This window comes from Physeter macrocephalus, chromosome 11, assembly GCF_002837175.3.
Source record: "Physeter macrocephalus isolate SW-GA chromosome 11, ASM283717v5, whole genome shotgun sequence".
NCBI lineage: Eukaryota > Metazoa > Chordata > Mammalia > Artiodactyla > Physeteridae > Physeter > Physeter macrocephalus.
Window position 1 is genome coordinate 90,340,859 of NC_041224.1, and position 18,986 is coordinate 90,359,844.

The 18,986-nt window shown below is 39.5% G+C and overlaps 1 protein-coding gene across 1 annotated transcript in view; it reads left to right on the top strand.

The window, feature by feature from the left end:
• FBN1 (fibrillin 1) overlaps positions 1-18,986 on the top strand; it is a 254,695-nt gene that overhangs the window by 31,869 nt on the left and 203,840 nt on the right. The window contains exons 2-5 of the mRNA XM_024115513.2: positions 3,139-3,221; positions 5,282-5,380; positions 15,040-15,135; positions 18,627-18,722. Coding sequence (XP_023971281.2) covers positions 3,139-3,221; positions 5,282-5,380; positions 15,040-15,135; positions 18,627-18,722 — 374 coding nt within the window. The remainder of the gene's footprint in view (positions 1-3,138; positions 3,222-5,281; positions 5,381-15,039; positions 15,136-18,626; positions 18,723-18,986) is intronic.

Below are 18,986 nucleotides of genomic sequence, written 5' to 3' on the forward strand. Positions count from 1 at the left end.
AAAATCTACAAACAACAAATGTTGGAGAGGGTGTGGAGAAAAGGGAACCCTCTTACACTTTTGGTGGGAATGTAAATTGATACAGCCACTATGGAGAACAGTATGGAGGTTCCTTAAAAAACTAAAAATAGAATTAGCATATGACCCAGCAATGCCACTACTGGGCATATACCCAGAGAAAACCATAATTCAAAAAGACATGTGCACCCGAATGTTCTTTGCAGTACTGTTTGCAATAGCTGGGATATGGAAGCAACCTAAATGCCCATCAAGAGACGAATGGATAAAGAAGATATGGTACATATATACAATGGAATATTACTCAGCCATAAAAAGGAATGAAATTGGGTCATTTGTAGAGACGTGGATGGATCTAGAGACTGTCATACAGAGTGAAGTTAAGTCAGAAAGAGAAAAACAAATATCGTATATTAACACATTTATGTGGAGCCTAGAAAAATGGTACAAATGAACTGGTTTGCAGGGCCGAAATTGAGACACAGATGTAGGGAACAAACGTATGGACACCAATGGGAGAAAGCAGCGGGGGTGGTGGTGGTGGTGTGATGAGTTGGGCGATTGGGATTGACATGTATACACTGATGTGTATAAAATTGATGACTAATAAGGATCTCCCATATAAAAAAAATGGGTAAAATAAAATTCAAGAAAAAAAAATAAAGGATGATGATCAAAGTATAACAGCACATATTTAAGAAATTAACAGTTATAGATGGGCATTAATTGAGAAAGGAAAAGAACTCTCTATTTCCCCAGATCCTCATCTCTTAAGGCAACCAGTTTTAACCATTTCTGTTTTTAGTTCTTCTCACATTTATCCCCATGACACCGTGTTCTGTGTTTGTGCTTCTATGTCTAGATTTAAATAGTACCTATTGGCTTCTTGCCATGAAAGATGGGGACATCGCTCACTTAGATCTATACCTTTTACTCTCTCTTCTCCTTCCCATTTTTAAAATAATTATAGAATGACTTTTAGCCATTCTATAATTATTTGGTATTTATAAACATTCGGTATTTATAATCATTTGGTACTTATAAACATTATATATCTAAACCTCTATTTCTTGGATCAATTGCTTTATTTCTCTCCACACTTTTCTTTCCAACCTGTTTCTTGATTTATGATACATAAAGGTTTAAAACATTTACATTTTGTTTTGTAACCATTGTAAATTGTAACATCTTTCATGTTTTGTCTGTAGGTTGATTCTGAAGGTTGAGGAAACAATAAAGAATGTCTATATTATTGTGATTTTTCACGTACCTTGGAAAATCTTTTGAATATCCTGCTTTGAGGACTGATAGGACTGATCCTGGACTCTTTTTCTTAGCTTTTTTACCCTGTTATATGTGTTGTTGCTCCATAAATACGCTCCTCTTGTCAGACAATATGTCCTGATTTTTGTCTGAAAAACATAGTTACTCCAACAGCAGACACCCTACAAAGGCTAGGGATCCTCTGAAGTTATTCCAGGGTTTGATTTGGGGTTGGACTGAATCCAGTGGAGTTGTTGTAATGGGCTGTTGGTGGGGAAGGTTTGAGGTGGTTGACTTTGGCCTGGATTGTTATTTTAGATTGAGAGAACTTTTATGAAGCTTGGGTGTCCTCGTGCCCCAGCCTTCTACCCTATCTTTTCCTCTCACTCCCCTTTCTAAGATTCTGAGTTGCCCTAGGAAGTTCTGGGCACTCTGAACTGAAGCTTGGGGGCACTACTTTGTCACAGGAGGGAAAAAGTCTTGAGAGCCTTTGGCTTAGAATTCCTAATAAGGTCTTTCTCTCAAGGCAGGCATTTCATTATCCCAGTTGTAGAGAAATAAACTAAGGCTCAGAGAGGTCCTAACGTCATGCACATATTAAGCCTCTATCCAATCATTTTCTGTCTAGCCTTGGAGAAGCCTTGGGCTGTTGGGTATGGATTTGGGGCCCTCTCCCTGGCTCCTCCATCCTTCTTCCTATTTCTTTTTCTGACCTCAGCATCAGTTGGTCTGAAGTGTGCATTTTCCCCTGCAGAGTATTCCAGGTTCTCTGGGCCTGTAAAGGGAGTACAGGACAGGGCAAAGACTACCTCACTTCCCAATCCTGCATTTGGTTAAAGTAGTGAGTCCAGAGGAAATGCAAGAGGGGTCTGTGCATATACAGGTATGCATTTTAGCTCTGCAGTTGTTCTTAAAGGCTTATACTTATGGGACTACAGTATTTATACCAGCAAGCCTTGGAATAGCTCCTAGTTTGTGAAATTGATTGCAAAACCTTTGACCTGCCTTATCAACCCCTGAACTCGAGGAACTGGCATCAAGGTTTAGGCCCTCATACGTGGCAAAATGAAATGAATGAATGGTTTCTTTTGGGTCTCTGTGTGTTATACACTCTGCCTTAGTTTCCAGTGTAAAATTTGTCAGATCTTTACCCAGTTGCTCCCTTAAATTGTTAAATAGGATCATTTGGATCCTGAATGTATCCTGAATGGAGGCTTTGCTCCAAGACACATGATGAACTGTAAACAAGGAAGCCAGAGTGACATTGGCTTTATTTTCCTGTAACTGCTGGTATCAACTATGTTTCCAAATTTTGGCTAAAGAAATATTTACATGTTTTGGCTTTTTTTTTTTTTCTGACTAATGTCAGAGTGTGCATTCCTGTAATTCTGGTGAAAGGAAGAATGTGGTCACATTTTACAGGGTAGCTGGGCCATAGGAAAAAATATGCACAACTTCAATGAGTAGAAATATAAAACCTTACATTCAGTAGATTTTATGATGACTTTTCTTAACTAGATTGGTAAATTTATTGTTTAAACTAGTCTCGTATGGCTCCATAAATTTTTATATCTGTGCATTGTGATAGAAAGCACTGCATTTTGTTCCTGTGGTTTTAATTTTCCTGATGTGCTGTATGCATAGGTGATATTAAGCATATCCATATTGGTATCATTGTGTTAAAATGTCCCAAACTACTAAGCCAGCATTGAGTCCCATGAGTTTACTTTTCTTGTCTGCGAAGATTCATACTGTTCTAATAATTCAGGAATTTTTTCCTTTTATTTGGTCATATATTCTTTTTTTAAAAAAGAGTATGGAATTCTCGTGATTGAAAATTTTTTATTTTTGTTTCAGACCTAATGTCTGTGGATCACGTTATAATGCTTACTGTTGCCCCGGATGGAAGACCTTACCTGGTGGAAATCAGTGTATTGTCCGTAAGTTAAATAGTCTGTCATTTTTCATGTTCTTGTTTTGTTGTTTTGGTTGCATGGTGATTCTTAGTATTCGGTCTTTTGTAACTGCATACCATTAATATGTTTATAGCAGAGCCTTCCAGCTCTAAGATTTTCCTACTTTCTCTGAATCCAGCTTGGGAAATATATTAACTTGGTCAAACCACTGTTATACTTTAATTCAATGACTTCCTTTAGAATGTTTCTGAGATAGAGGGAATAGAGCCACAGGGATACTTTGATCAAGGTTTCATGTCATGGCATACCTTGTGCCTGGCTGCATAGACTATGTAATCACTTTGATGGGGTTTTGAAAAACAGTTTATCATTGCTGCTTTCCTTACTGTAATTTCTAACTGTGTTGGCCACCCACAAGCCCACCCAAACCTTGTATGTTGAATTTCAGTGATCGAGGCTAAAAGCAGATCTAACTCTTAGACAAAGGGGAGAGGAAGCAGATAGAACATCATATGAGGATGAGTGAAAAGACTAGGGGAAGAACTCAGATGGTACCAGAGATTCCTCTACCGACTGTGCTTCTAAGGCAAAGCCCCAGATTCTCATCATACCCCACAAATGTTGAGCGACAAATCACATGCACGACAAGGTGCTATTTAATGGCGATACTAAGTCAAGTTAGTTATGGCATCTGTCCTCCATGAACTTTTACAGTCATCATACCTGTGAAATAATTTTTGTTTTCAGAAAACTCCATTTGTATAATGGGAAATTTAGAGCTGAAAGGACATTAAGGAATTACTTCACCCCCCTTCTTATTTGGCCAAGAGTGGTCTGTGGAGAAGAAGAGACTATTTCAACCAGCATTCTCTTGGTGACCTGAAAAAGTTAATCCCTTTCCCAATTCTTGATTTTAACTAAAAGCAACTTATTCATTTGGCACATTGTGGTTTACTTCAAGATCAAAACTGACTCACTAAGAGAGGGATATAATGGTATTTGGAGTTTTCTAAATGAACTGGACAACAAAACCCTTTCCCTAGTGTTCTGTAGAATCTCTGAGAAATGCTGACTTCAGGTATTAAATAAATGTTTGTAGGATCCTTTGACAACTTATTTCTTAAGTTTTCAACCTCCATCCTAGGCTCCTCTGATGTTTCAATGCACTGTCTATCAAGGGTATTATTTTTGGCCTTGTACATTTCATTTGCCCTTGCAAGTTTGTTCAGGAGTTTGAAGGAAAGGGTCAAGCCTATGAGTATAAAAAGTAGTGACCAAATCTTGGTCTTCTGTTAAATATAAATCATTTACCATTTGAACTTATTCTTTAGTCCAATAGCAGAGCATTTGGTACCAGTATGATATTAGTCTCTGGGTGGCATGAAAATGTTAATAATTCTCTAAAAGATGAATGGCTTCCTGACTGTAGGATCAGTACTACCGAAGTGGATTCACACATCTCTCAGACTTTGGATGTAATTCACAACAGGACTAAATGTAGGATACAAGTTGCTCCATAGATCATATGTTCTCGACTGGCAGGGTCTTATCTAGGGAAGTAGTCTTAGCAGGGCACAGTATTTTTATAAAAATTAGTAAGTTTTAAGCATTTATAATAAAATAGGCTCCCAAGAATACTGCTACAATTTTTATATTATTACATCTTAAAGTTAGTATAAAAACAATGTGTGTGTGTGTGTGTGTGTATATGTAAATATACACACACACACATATTGTCTTTATAAATATTTTATAAATAAACAAACAGGATTTTTGTCTATTTTATTTTCCCTTTATAGGATATCCTGGGCTTTTTGACAGATTGAGAGCTGTGGAGTAAGCAAAGAGAGGCTGGAGAACCAGTGATACGGATAAGGGAGTTGCCGAATCTTATAGCCCGAGTTTATTTAGTCCAACAGATTTGTTTTATAAATGAATAAATCTGAAGCCTAAGGTCACATAGGTCATGATGGCAAAGTTAACAAGGAACTTGATAGGCCAGGTTTCCTCACTTGAGGATTGGGGCCCTGTAAATCACCGTGCTCTGAAGCCATGTGCTAACAGACCTCTGGTTTTGTTCACAGCCATCTGCCGGCATTCCTGTGGGGATGGATTTTGTTCTAGGCCAAATATGTGCACTTGCCCATCTGGTCAGATAGCTCCTTCCTGTGGTTCCAGATCCAGTGAGTATAACATGTCATTATATATAATATTATTTTATGTGGTTATGCCCTATTTTCTCCTAAATTTGCTTTTGGCTTTTCTCTTGCCTGCAATACATTTTTTTTCACTAGAACATCTGCCTTCTCTGTTCTGCCCAAAATACTTGGAATGGCTTTCCTCAATCTGGGCTCTCATTTCCCTTCTTCACTTTTTATAGTGAAATTACCTATGGGAAATAGCTACTATGAATAATATAAAGATTAGGGCTTCCTTCTGTGTAGGTATCACCTTATTCATTTTTGTATCTCCAATGTAAACACCATAAAAGATGCTCAATGAAATGATTGTTTAATGATTTAAACAATCATTTTTTGGCTCAAGAAAACTAAGCATTCTTCCCTGTGGTACTGAAATATGAATCTGATTAAACACTTTTTACAACTTGAGACCCCTGCTTTTGCAAGAAGAAAATGTAAGGAGTCATCATGGATAGTTTATTGGGGATGATTTATCATGAAGCACAAACATATTTTCCCTTTCAGAATTTTACCACTTTGTTCGTTCTGTTCATTATTCAGAGACTTTGCTTGCTTGTTCTATTGGTTTTTGTTTTGAAATGCAGGGTGCTCAGCAGTGCATTAGGGGAAATGTGGGGCTTGGGAAGGAGGTGAGTCATTGGTTGTTAAAAAAGTTGAAGTTCATGTCTATATAAATAGCCCCTCAACACCTTGACCATCACCAAGGCAAAAACTTAGGTTCCTTTTCCATTTCCCATTTCTGATGGGAAAATACACTCCTCTTACAGTGTGTTCTGGTATTGACAAGGTTTTAAGGAGAGTATTGTGGAATAAGCGCGTTCTCTTTCATCGATTGCAGGTAGAGACTTCCGCGGGGTCAAGATTCATTACCTGTTAAGAGTCCTCACATTTAACCGTGGCTCTCATGAACCAATTAACAGGATGGGGCAAGTAGTGCAGGGTAGCAGACCCTCTTGGTGCGCACTCACATACCTTGGCATTCATGGGTGACACAAGTGACTCTGCCTGGGAGCTCTGTAACATTTTTCTGGCCACGGAGCATGTAGGACAAGCTGGAAGGCTGAGGAGATTAATTAGAAGCACCTTTTAACCAATGACAAATGGAGAGTGTTAGATAAGTGCCCATGCTTCCTTGCCTCTCCTTTTGCATAACTGCGAAGTGTGTTATGCACTGTCTTCTGAAGTTCCCTAGTGGGATTGAGCCCTAATTGCCCACAGTAGGCTTGATAATGTACTTTATAGGCTTTCTTTCACTTTCCCAGTCTCTTACCAGTGTTTCCTGAAATTACTTCTAAAATAAACTACTCACATTTGAACTATTGTCTCAGAATTTGCTTCTGGTGGAAACCAAACAGAGATAGTCTAGCACTAAATACAGACAGTTGTAGGTTGGGATAGAAACTCCCCCTTGGGCTGGGACTCATTTACTTATTGCAATGAGTGTAGCATGTTCTTACTTGATCTCAGCTTGGCTTTAAATGTGTGTCCTCCAAGCAAGGGTAGGTTAGTTCTACATATCAGGAGCACTTGAGATGGAGGAATAGCAAGAGATAGAGAGCTCAGCTGGCAGCACTTTGGGGAACATGTCGGATGTCTCCATCTCCATCAGGATGACCTCCAGGCTGCCTCTGAGGAGTGAGAGCCTCGGTGTGGGGAAGGAGTCTACATATCAAGTTGGGAATAGAGCCATCTCTCAGATGGGTTCTTGAACCAACCAACAACACTGCACTCCACTGGGGGAAGAAAATATTGCCAGATGACAAAACTGGGTATCCAGCTGGAAAGGTCTTCAATGATAGTGTGAGCTGCTAATGATTTAATCAAGTAAAAATCATGAGATGTGGAGAAAGGATGTTAACAAGATCAGAGGGAAAAGCTGTGGTCCTAGTAGACTTTAAGCTAGCAGTGAGGTGGGAGGAATATAGTGGTAAGGTCTTGTGGGCCAGGTTAGGGTAGAGGCTGAAGTTCAAGACATGTGGGTGGTGCTCTCTGAGATGGTTTGGGTTCATCTACGGTACTTGGACATTGGACAAAGCCCCCAAGTAGCTGGTGGATGAGAGTGGTGTGAGGGAAGGTATGGTTTCATCAGGGTTTTTGAGGCATTTGGAGCCTTTAAAATCGTTGGCTTGGACTTTACCTGAACTAATAATGTCCAGACAGCTTGCACAACTAAAGATGGCAGAATGTTTTAAATGAAGGGTAGCTGGGGATGATCAGAATTCATTTCTGATCTTTTTAAGTGATGTTCTAGGGAACAGCTCTGCCGTCCTATAGAACTTCCTGCCCGTGGTGTGGTAGACAGATTTGGATAAATCACTTTGCTAACTGCCCTGCTAACAGAAGAATAATCCAACTCAGTGAAATGTTTGCATTCACTACCTGTGGTTCTGCTAAGAGGGAGTTAATATCATTTTATCAGTATTTCCTATAAGAAACTTTATACTTGTTATGTGATGGAGTCAAGGAGGTCTAGGCAAGTTGTAGGACCTCTGAGGCCATAGCCTTCTCATTTGAAAATATAAAGAATGAAAGGAGGGTTTTTCTTTCAGGTTATTTTCAACTTGTGTCCTGTGACTTTTAAAATAGGAAATGATCTCTCAGTGGCCTGAATGAGAGATCGCATTTCCAGAAAGTCCAAATTGCCAGCCAGCAATTCCTTTGGACACCAGGAAGTCATGGCTTCCCTTAACCTATCAGGAGTCTTGCTGCCAGTCATTGAGGCACCAGGGCAAAAAGAGGATTGGCTAGACAGGGTCAGAGCGGGTTTTCTAGACTTTAACTCCAGGTCTATTAGTACTTCTCTCTACCCTCTCAGTCTCTGAGGCCAGAGATGGATCCTGAGCAACCCTAATTCTCATAAAGACCTGTCATGGGTGATCCATGAATTCATTCAAACTCTTCTTAAATATATAGAAATATAAAATAGATTATCTTCTTAATATACAGTATGTTGTTATAAAAGGTGCTCCCTAAATTTCACATTTTAGACTTTGGAGATCAATTTTATGCTCATCCTGTTTTATTCTTTATGTTTTTAAAAAGAATTTGAAAATTAAACTTATTATTTTGAGATAATTGTAGATTCACATTCAATCGTAAGAAGAGCTGTGTAGAGATCCTGGGTACCTTCTATGCAGTTGTCCCCATGTTAACATCTTGTGAGACTATAGTGCAATATCACAGCCAGGATATTGACACGGATACAGTCAAGATACAGAACATTTCCATCACCACCAGATCCTTCATGTTACTCTCATATTCATTTCCTCCTACATTCTCCTTAATCCTGACCACCACTAATCTGTTGTCTATTTCTATAATTTTGTCATTTCAAGAATGTTATATAAATGGAATCACACAGTTTGTAACCTTTTAGAACTGGCTTTTTTCACTCAGCATGATTCTCTGGAAATTCATCCTATTGTTGTTGTTGTATATATCAGTAGTTTGTTCCCTTTTATTGCTGAGTAGTATTATGCACTATGGATGTAACACAGTTTGTTTAGCCACTCACCCATTGAAAGACATATGGGCTCTTTCTCATTTTTTTGATTTTCAAACAAAGCTGCTATGAGCATTTACAGGTCTTTGTGTGAACATAAGTCTTTCTTTCTCTGGGATAAACGTCCGGAACCGCAACTGCTGGGTTGTATTGCAGTTGCATATTTAGCTTTTCTAGAAACTGTCAGCTGTTTTTGGAGTGGCTGTACCATTTTACATTCTCACCAGCAATACATGAATGACCCAGTTTCTCTGCATTTTTACCAGCTTTTGGGGTTGCCACTATTTTAAATTTTAGCTATTCTGATAGGTAGGTAGTAATTACGTCATTGTAGTTTTAATTTGCATTTTTCTACTTGCTTTTGATGTTTAACATCTTTTCCTGTGTTTGTCACCTGTATATATCTTCTATTTTGTCGTTTTGAATTTTATTTTATTTTTTTATACAGCAGGTTCTTATTAGTTATCTATTTTATACATATTAGTGTATACATGTCAATCCCAATCTCCCAATTCATTCCACCACCACCACCACCCGCCACTTTCCCCCCTTGGTGTCCATATGTTTGTTCTCTACATCTGTGTCTCTATTTCTGCCCTGAAAACCAGTTCATCTGTACCATTTTTTCACCTGTATATGTCTTCTTAAGTGAAATGTCTCTTCACATCTTTTGCCTAATTGGATTCTTAACTATTTTACTGTTTATATAATTTAAATACTAGCTCTTTGTCAGATATGTGATTTGCATACATTTTCTCCCACTCTGTAGCTTGCCTTTTCATCTTCTAACAGGCAAAACTTTTAAAATTTAAGTCCAATTTATCAATTTTTCCTTTAATGGAAAAAAATCATGCTTTTGGTTTCAAGTCCAGGAACTCTTTGCCTAGCCCTAGATCCTGAACATTTTCTCCATTTTTTTCTAAAAGTTATAGAGTTTTACATTTTACATTTACATCTGTGATCCATGTTGAGATACTTTTTGTATGAGGTGTGAGGTTGAGGTCTTGGTGTAGTTGATACCTGTGGATGTCTAATTGCTCCAACACCATTTATTTCTGAAAAGGCTATCCTTTGTTCATGGAATTACTTCTGCATTTTTGTCAAAAATCAGTTGGGCATATTTGTGTAGATCTACTTCTGGGTTCTCTGTTCTCTTCCATTGATCCATTTGTCTGTCCCTTCTCCTATACCATACAGTCTTGATTACTGCAGCTGTGTGGTAAGTTTTGAAAATTGAGTAGACTAATTTCCTCCCACTTTATTCTTTTTCAAAATTGTGATTCTAGTTCCTTTGCCTTTCCATATAAATTTTAGATTTATCTTGTCTGTATCTACAAAAGAAATCTTTCTAGGATTTCAATAGGAATTGCTCTAAACCTGTGTGTCAGTTTGGCGAGTATTGGCATCTTTACAATTTGGAACGCCTTTTAGTTGGATAAAATTTTATCATTTTTAATTCACTTCAGTTTAGTTAGAATTTGGGGTGCTGGTACTCCCAACATGAATCCAAGCTCTAAGGGTGTAAGAAGGCCAGGGGGACAATTGTAGAGCAGTGTGTTAGTGAGTTTGAGTGAGTGTGCTGCAACCACATGCTGAAAGTGTAAGAACACTCAAAGGATGGGAAGGTAGTACTGTAGCTAGTCTGGAAGAAGTGACCTTGGAAAGATTTTTCAGGGCGGTGTGGGATTTATATGAACAGGAAGAAGAGGAATGGGTGGAATCTGCTCAGATTTGTCCATAGAAACAGTTGAGCTCTTTGCTTTCTAGTTAGCCCTCTATGGAAGTGCCTTTGTCACTGCTATCATATAACTTGTCTTTCTCTGGACCATTTGCAGCTCTGCTAGGTTTTTTGTTTTGTTTTGAGACACTTTAGTGAAGTTGCTCTTCTAAGGCACCATAGATTATTTATGCACTTAAGGAAAATGTCATTGCTGTTATCTCTCCCAGTGAAAATTATTTCTGTCCTGCAGTGACTATGGTTGCCCTTATGGACTGTTGTCTCAGGTGTCAAGTCCAGAAGTTAGTCTAGCTGTTTAATTTGCCTTGTACTTTTCCTAGTGCCTACATTAAAATCACATGTTGCCATATAGATACTTATTTGCAAATTTCTCCCAGTGTTCTTTCTGCCCCTTGTGCCTGCCAAGATAATGGAAGTTTTTAGAATCATTCCCAAGCTAATGCATCCCAAAGAAAATCATTACCTGAGAGGTATGTTGACTCAAGTGCCAACCCTGCATCTCTCTTGTTCCAGTAGCATGTTTACATCTCTCTCTTTTGGTTGGTTATTTTAAGAATTAACTTGTGCTGGGCTACAATCTAAAGAAAGTTTCTTCTACTCTTTCTGATACCTGGCAAATGGAGGGCATCCAGTAAATATTTGCTGAATGATTGAAATGACTGACTGACATCTTCTGGAATGAACATAAAATTTGTTTGGGACTCTATGTGGATACAGGTTAATGGCAACATTTTCTGTTAGTTCTAGGATGTTGAGCCTTACTTGCAACCCTTTGAGGCTGTCTGCCCATCTTGGAGGGGAAGTTCTTCTCAGGGCCAACTGCACGTGGCAGCATAGACCTGTACGCTGACACTTAAACTCCCCTAGTATTTTCAGTTTCTGGTAAAATCTATTCGAACTTGAGGTATTTAGAGCATCATATGGGTTCAAGTGAAGCCCTTATTTTTCAGTTGGCTTTTCCTAGTGACATAGAACATGGTCTCCTAATTGCCAGACATCTGGAATTCCTTGTCACATCAGAGTAAATTTAGAATATGCATCAATGGCAGGACTCAATCAGAAATAAAACCAGTTTGTATATATATACTCTCTAAACTGTTACTGCTGTGTAGTGAAGCTACAGATCTAGTTCCTTTATTTCCCCACAGAAATCCTGAGTGATCACTCCCACTTTAAGGAAATACTTTTTTGCCTGAAGATCTAAGACTCACAAAGAATGAGAATTTGGTAAACATGTTCGTGGCAAAGCAGGAGATTAAGATGCTGTTATCTGTTGATGAGCTTGCCCCTCTGGCCCAAGGAGACATGGTTTATTTGTTTATTTCGACCACTGGACTAACCATGCCTTATTGTTTCACAAGTCTGACCAAGTGCTTTTATTTTTTTAAAGGAGAAAGAATATTTTATGCTGGAAAAAGTTCACCTGAAAGACAGAGTAGGAAAAAGTATAAAAGCATATCAGGGAGGTTTTTATGATATTACATTTAAATGTAAGCTTACCATTCTTACTTTCTTCTCAGAAAGAAGAATTCATTCTCTTTTTCAATTTGAACAAATAATGTAAAGTCCCTATTTAAACTACTGTTAGCTTTTTTATCTCAAAGTAGCTAAATGGCTTTGTTGCTCATGTGGGAATGGAAATTAGCTCTTGGCATGAACCACTTTAATTGAAATCAGTTTGTGGGTTGAGTTCCTATGCTGCTTGACAGATGACATCATTTCCTGTGCTTTTCCCAACCCTCACTGTTTTGCTAAGATAGGATGAAGCTAAGTTTAACTTCAGATTTTAAAGCAACTATACACCTTTTCCTGACCTACTTAGAATATTATCCAAATTTTTCATCAAATCATTTCTTTTGTATACTTGTAAATAGTTTTTTAGTTAAAAAAGCATTTTGGCTGAGACGTTTTAATAGAAATCGTAGGAGCCTAAAATAAATGTTTTAACCAGTTTTCTGGGTTGGTTGATTTCTATACCAATGGCCCAAAAAAGGAGTTATTTCTGCTTTTATATATGGGGAAACAAAGATAAAAATATTTTTAATAGCAACCTATTGAGTGCTGTATAAGTGCTTAGGCAACTACACAGTCTCAGTGTTTGAGCATAGCTTTTGGTGTCATTATCATGGAGCAGGAATTAAGTAAACAAATTAATTTAGCAAAGTTTTATACAGCACCTGTATACAGGCAAGGGATGCTCTGAGCACTTATGGTGATATAATTTTTTTTTTTTTTTTCTGTAGTGGGAATTTCTTTTTTTTTTTTTAACATCTTTATTGGAGTATAATTGCTTTGCAATGGTGTGTTAGTTTCTGCTTTGTAACAAAGTGGATATAATTCATAATCATGATTCTTCCCACACTCCCCACTCTCATGATGCCTTTAGACAAATGTGCTGGGGATAGGAGAAATAACTTAAAAAAAAAAGTTTGATTATATAACATATATTTCCAGAGAGAATTATTAAGTACTCTGGAATCAGAACAAAGAGGGCTAGTATCTAGTGAGGGAGGGAGGAGAGAACAGAAATCAGAAAAGATCAAAGGAAAGAACAGACATTTGCAGTGGGTCTAGGAGATAGGTAGAGTTTCAGTATTTGGTGAGAACTGTGTGTGTGTTATATGTTAGGGGTTGGGGCAAAGGGACAAAGTGACAGGTTAAAGAGGAGATTCCGTGGAGAGACTAGCACAAAGTGCCAGGCATTTCGTATGGCACTCAGAAATATTTGTTGAGTGAGTGAGTGACTGATAAAGTACATTGGGGACTGAGTCATAGAATGTATTAGGAGTAGGCAAAGCAGCCCTGATAGGCTCATGGGAGGGCTTTGAATGCTGAGGTGGAGGGGTTCTTAATAGAGTGGACATAGGGAGTCTTTTTTTTTTTTTTTTTTTTGCGGTACGCGGGCCTCTCACTGTTGTGGCCTCTCCCGTTGCGGAGCACAGGCTCCGGACCGGGGCACGAACCCGTGTCCCCTGCATCGGCAGGCGGACTCTCAACCACTGCGCCACCAGGGAAGCCCATGGACGTAGGGAGTCTTTGATGGTGTTTCAGGAAGTATGTGACATGTTCTCGAAAAGGTGCCTCACTTTCAACTTGACTTAGCTCTTCAGTACTCTCTGAGGGCATAGTAAGTATTGGGTTCTGGCACCTTCCTTTTCCCTGTTGTCATGCTGAGATTTGTGTAGCACTTGACGAAAATGGCCCTATCTCCTGAAGTCAGCAGCCTCTTTGGGATTCTGAACTGAGCATCCTAACAAGGGGTACTGAAGAAGGTGGCTGCTGAGAGGAGTCTTCTCTCTGCTCTTGGGAGAAGATTTGGACCCTGTGTTCCAAGAAGGCTTTGCATAAGAGCAAGCATAAGCAGCTGATTTCTGCTCTTACACAGAAGGGCTTTTCGTCCCCTGATGTGAAATTGTTGAGCCTTTTTCTCTAGGGATTTACTCCCACAGCTTGGAGGACAGGGCAGAGTGTGCCAAATTTCCATGCCCAATCCTGGCATCCTTGTATAGGGATGTGTCAACAATGATTAATTCGATCAAGCCTTTAGTCTTCTCCAAGTAAGGTAGTTGACTGTTTCTAGAGGACTAAGGAACAGCCTGGGATTTTGAGAGTGCCTAAATTACTGAAGCAGAGGCAGCCAGAGCCCTGGAGGAGCCAGAGCCCACACCGCGCTGTCATTCTCTCTCCCAGGCGTCTTTCACTCCAGCTCCTTCTAGCGCCTCATCGTCTCAGTCTAAGTCAGCCCGCCTGCCCCTTGGTCTTCCTGCTCTGGGTGCTGAAGCTCTCACACTTCTGTAGGTGACAGTGTGATAAACAGTGGGTTTCAAACACTGTGGGTCTTAGTTGGTTTAAGGTTACAGTTTAAACCAGCAGCTCTTTCTGAGCCGAGTCCAGCTGTCTCCGTTATCAAGCAGTCTTGTTATTAAATGCCGTTGTAGGTATTTTTTCCCTTCTTTTTGCTGCCTCCAAAATTTCTTTTAACAAGATTTGGAATTTGTCACCCTGTATGTTTTCCTGCCCACCTACCTGGGACTCTGCATCTTTTAACAAGAAAATTATTGCCGTCATAATCTTGTCTCGTCTGGTCCCTCAGGCGCTATTTTCTTCTTGGTATAAATTACAGAAATGACATTGAATGGTAAGTTCTGCTAAATTAGAGAAGTCATTGAGCATTATTAAAGTAAGTATCGAAGAAACAATTACATTGCATTGTAAATGATTTTATGCGCACAAAATGACATGTTTAGCATTGTCAATTAGGTTATTTCTGCATAAATATATGAATCTTGATAAACCATTTTATCTTCTCTTCAAATCACTGCAGATAACTCGTGTGAACTGTTGCTATCTATGTGCTTAAACTGCAAAAATAAATCAGTCTTTTTTTTTTTCCTTTTCAAGTCCAACACTGTAACATTCGCTGCATGAATGGAGGTAGCTGCAGTGATGATCACTGTCTGTGCCAGAAAGGATACATAGGGACTCACTGTGGACAACGTAAGTAAACCATAGTTATAAGTATTCTAGATGTTAATCTATAGAGACAAAGAGAATACAGAGATAGGTGCTGGTGGATTTTCTTTGATTTCCTGGGACATGGCATTTTTAGAGATGTCCAGTGACTCTTACAGATGAACAGATCACTTACCCAACACACAGAGTACCAAATTTCTGACTGGAACCTTGGAAATGGGTTGTTTCATTCATTTTTCTTTCATTTACCTCCACTAGCCTGCTTACCTCATCTCTGATTTACACCCAAGGTGCAGAATTCTTGTTCACTCCAGATGTATGCCTTCCGTTTGATTGTTCAACATCTCCACCATCTCTTGGATTTTCAATAAGCACTCCAATAAAGTATTTCAAAACTCAACTTCATCTTTCTCCCCAAACATGTTCTTTTTTCTTGACTATTGATGTCTGTATCTCTCTAGTTTCCCAATCTAGATTCTGCTCTTATAATATTTATCACACTGCTGGCCAGTGTGTTTGTTCATTCATGAGCACTGTTTATTGTGTGTCTACTCTGTATCAGCCCCTGTGCTTTGCAGAGATGAAAATTCCTCTGAAAGAGCTCACTTTTTATTACACTAAGAAGAATATATATACCCTGCAGAAAATTTAGAAAAGTTTAAAAATATAAAAAATAAAATTTTCTACAATCCCACCATTCCAGATATTACCTCTTAGTCTTTTAATGCATATTTGGTACGTGAGATCCATTGTATGCATAATTTTTCATATAACTTTTTTACTTAATATTTTATTAGAAGTATATTTCATTTTTTTGAACATTTAAAAATATACTTTAATAGTTGCATAATACTCCATTATATATAGGTTTTACTGTTTATTTAGTGAATTGTTAATGATGAGCATTTATTCATGTTGTTTCCAATTGTTGCCATTGTATATGTGTTTGCTATGATGAATAATGCTATTGTAAGTAAATCAAAGTTTATATAATACCCTCCTGACTGTCTACACACTGCAATATAGTAAGAATGACGATTGAGTCTTTGGCAGCCCACAGCAGTAGCATGGAGGGAGGAGAGGTAGGACAGCCTCCCCAATGTGGGAGACCCTTGAGCTGAGTCTTAAGGGGTGGGTAGGAGTTCCCTTGTCAGATGATGGGAGATGGGCCTTTTAGGCAGCCGGCACAGCATAAGCCAAAGCAGGAGAACATGACATAGCATGGGAGGTCAGGCTTTGGCGTTGCTAGGACTTAAGTGCTGAGGGAAGTGATGGGAAGGAAGCTAAGGTCAGAATGGAAGTCATGGGCCATTGGAGTGCCTTTATGCATACCGTTTTTTCACCCAAAGTAGAGCCAGGGAAGGGGAGTGACAACACAATGACCAACAGCATTCATCTGTTGAGTTATTTACTCTGTTTACTGTACACTAGGCACATGTTCAAACTCTTTACACGTATTAACTCATAACAACAGCCCTTTGAGGTGGAGGCCTTTTTTACCTTCTGCGAAATGAAAGACCTGGGGCAGTCAGTTGTCTAAGGCTGTACAGGGAGTAATCAGCAGAGCTGGGATTTGAACCCAAGCAGTCTAACTTCACAGCCCATGCATTTAATGCTATGAAATCCTGGCCTATACACTTCACTTACAGTGGTTTGCAGTGCTTAGCACCAGTAAATCTTTCTCTGTGGCCAGTGTAGAGTAGGAAGAAACAGAAGCAGGAAGAATCGTACTAATCATACTAATCGTACTAAGTACTTATCGTACTAAGTACAATACTGAGTACTAAGTACTAAGTACTAATCGTACTTAGTACTAATCGTACTAAGGCTATGGCTAGAGAGACGGTGGGGTGGGGAGTCAAAGGCATTTTCAGAAGGGGAATCAGATGGAGCTGCTGTGCATCTTCTGTTTCCTTTGATGCTCCCAGAGGGAGTGGAGCCCAAAGCCCAGTGCACGACAGGCACTCAGGTAACACCCGTAGAATTAGAACACCTTTCCTAGACTTCAGTTTCCTAATCTGTAAAATGGGAGGGTTGGCTTAGGCAATCTCAAAATTTCTTTTCTGCTTAAACCTCTTCATTCTCTCCTAACTGTAAATTAAAAAGCAAATTAGAACAATGAAAATACGTAAGCTTCTCTCTAATTTTGTGATGATCAATGGACTACTGCTATAATTTTTGGCTATAAGGGGTTGTCTTAGTTCAAGTGCACTGATCCCAGTGGATGCTGAGACAGACTTAGATGGACAAGAGATTTATTGGGGGAAAAGCCTATGAAGAATCAAAGGGAAAGAAAGCAGGAGTCAGGACAGAGGACCTTCAGACCATGATACAGGTCACACCCCTGGGCAAGGAGAGAGGGAAGGAAAGACTATCACGATTGTATAGAAGGAGACTCAGACTATAGTGCAACTTCACGAAAGCCTTGGTCAGGCTGATAGGGAGCCCAGAATAAAGATTGCCCATCAGAATCGTTTCATGATGGGCAGAAATGTACAGTCTCCACCATGCTTAGTCATTGGGTGGTGGCAGCCAGGAGAGTGTGCCCTTGGCATGAACATAGTAGCGGATCTGAAGGTGTAGCAGCTTCAGGCTGTCGGCCAACTAAGCTCCTCACTGTAGGTTTTCTCAGAGGGGGATCTGACTGTCTCAACTCCATGACTGCCACAGGGGTACAGGAAAAATGTGTGGGAAATATATGAAGGAGGAATTAATTTAAATGGAGGTGTTAGGGAAGCCTCATGCAGGAGTGAGGTTTGAGCTGGGCTTTGAAGAGTGGGAGGGACTGGCAAATTTGGCAGGGGTAGCCTACCACCTGTGGATTAAGACGCCTAGAAAGAGGCCATGCATAAGTGAGTTGCAGGAAGTTGTACGGAGAAGAGTTGTTCAGGGCATGAGCTTTCAGATCTTATTTTAATGCCTTTCTGGAGAAGTAAAATGTCCCTCCCTCAAGGATCTCTGGACTTATCTTACCAATATTTTCCAGAGATTCTCTTACAACATTCAATTGGGTCTTTATTATGCTGCATAAATTACTGAATGTCAGTATTCATGTTTTGTCGTTGGCAATTAATAGAGTGATTTAACATGCTGCATTTCTGTAAGGATGACAGTAGAGAGGCCAATGTTTTCCCTCATGAGAACCCTCTGGAAATTAAACATAAATCATACAAAAAGAGTCAGGTCGCTAAAAAGCAGTTCTCATCAGGGATATCTCTTATAAACCACCGTTTTAGGTGCAGAACTGAAAGCATTGCTCACATGCTTCCCAGGATGAAACTGTCAGCATTAACACAGGTACATACTCACCTATTCCAGGTAGTTTTACCTGAGTTGACTGAGGAACATCCGGGGAACTGGAACTGTTCAGTAACTGTTTAAAACAAATACCAGAATGGTGATTATTTAGTGTTTTTATTGTTGTCCTTTCAGGGGACAGTAAGTGTTACTTTATTAGCATCTACTATCAGAGGAAGCCCGTTCAGCCTCTCAGCTCCTGTCTCCTTATTTTACAGCTGTCTGTGAAAGTGGCTGTCTCAACGGAGGCAGGTGCGTGGCCCCAAATCGATGTGCGTGCACTTACGGCTTTACTGGACCCCAGTGTGAAAGAGGTAATTTTTTTAAATATATCGGTGTAAAGATGTTCTAGTGGCTAAAGCTATGATTGATTTCAACATGCATTGGGTTCTTGTGGCTGCTTTGCAGCGGCCATGGCTCACGGGCCCAGCCGCTCCGCGGCACGTGGGATCCTCCCAGACCGGGGCGCGAACCCGGTTCCCCTGCATCGGCAGGCGGACGCGCAACCACTGCGCCACCAGGGAAGCCCGAAAGAGGTAATTTTTTTAAATATATCGGTGTAAAGATGTTCTAGTGGC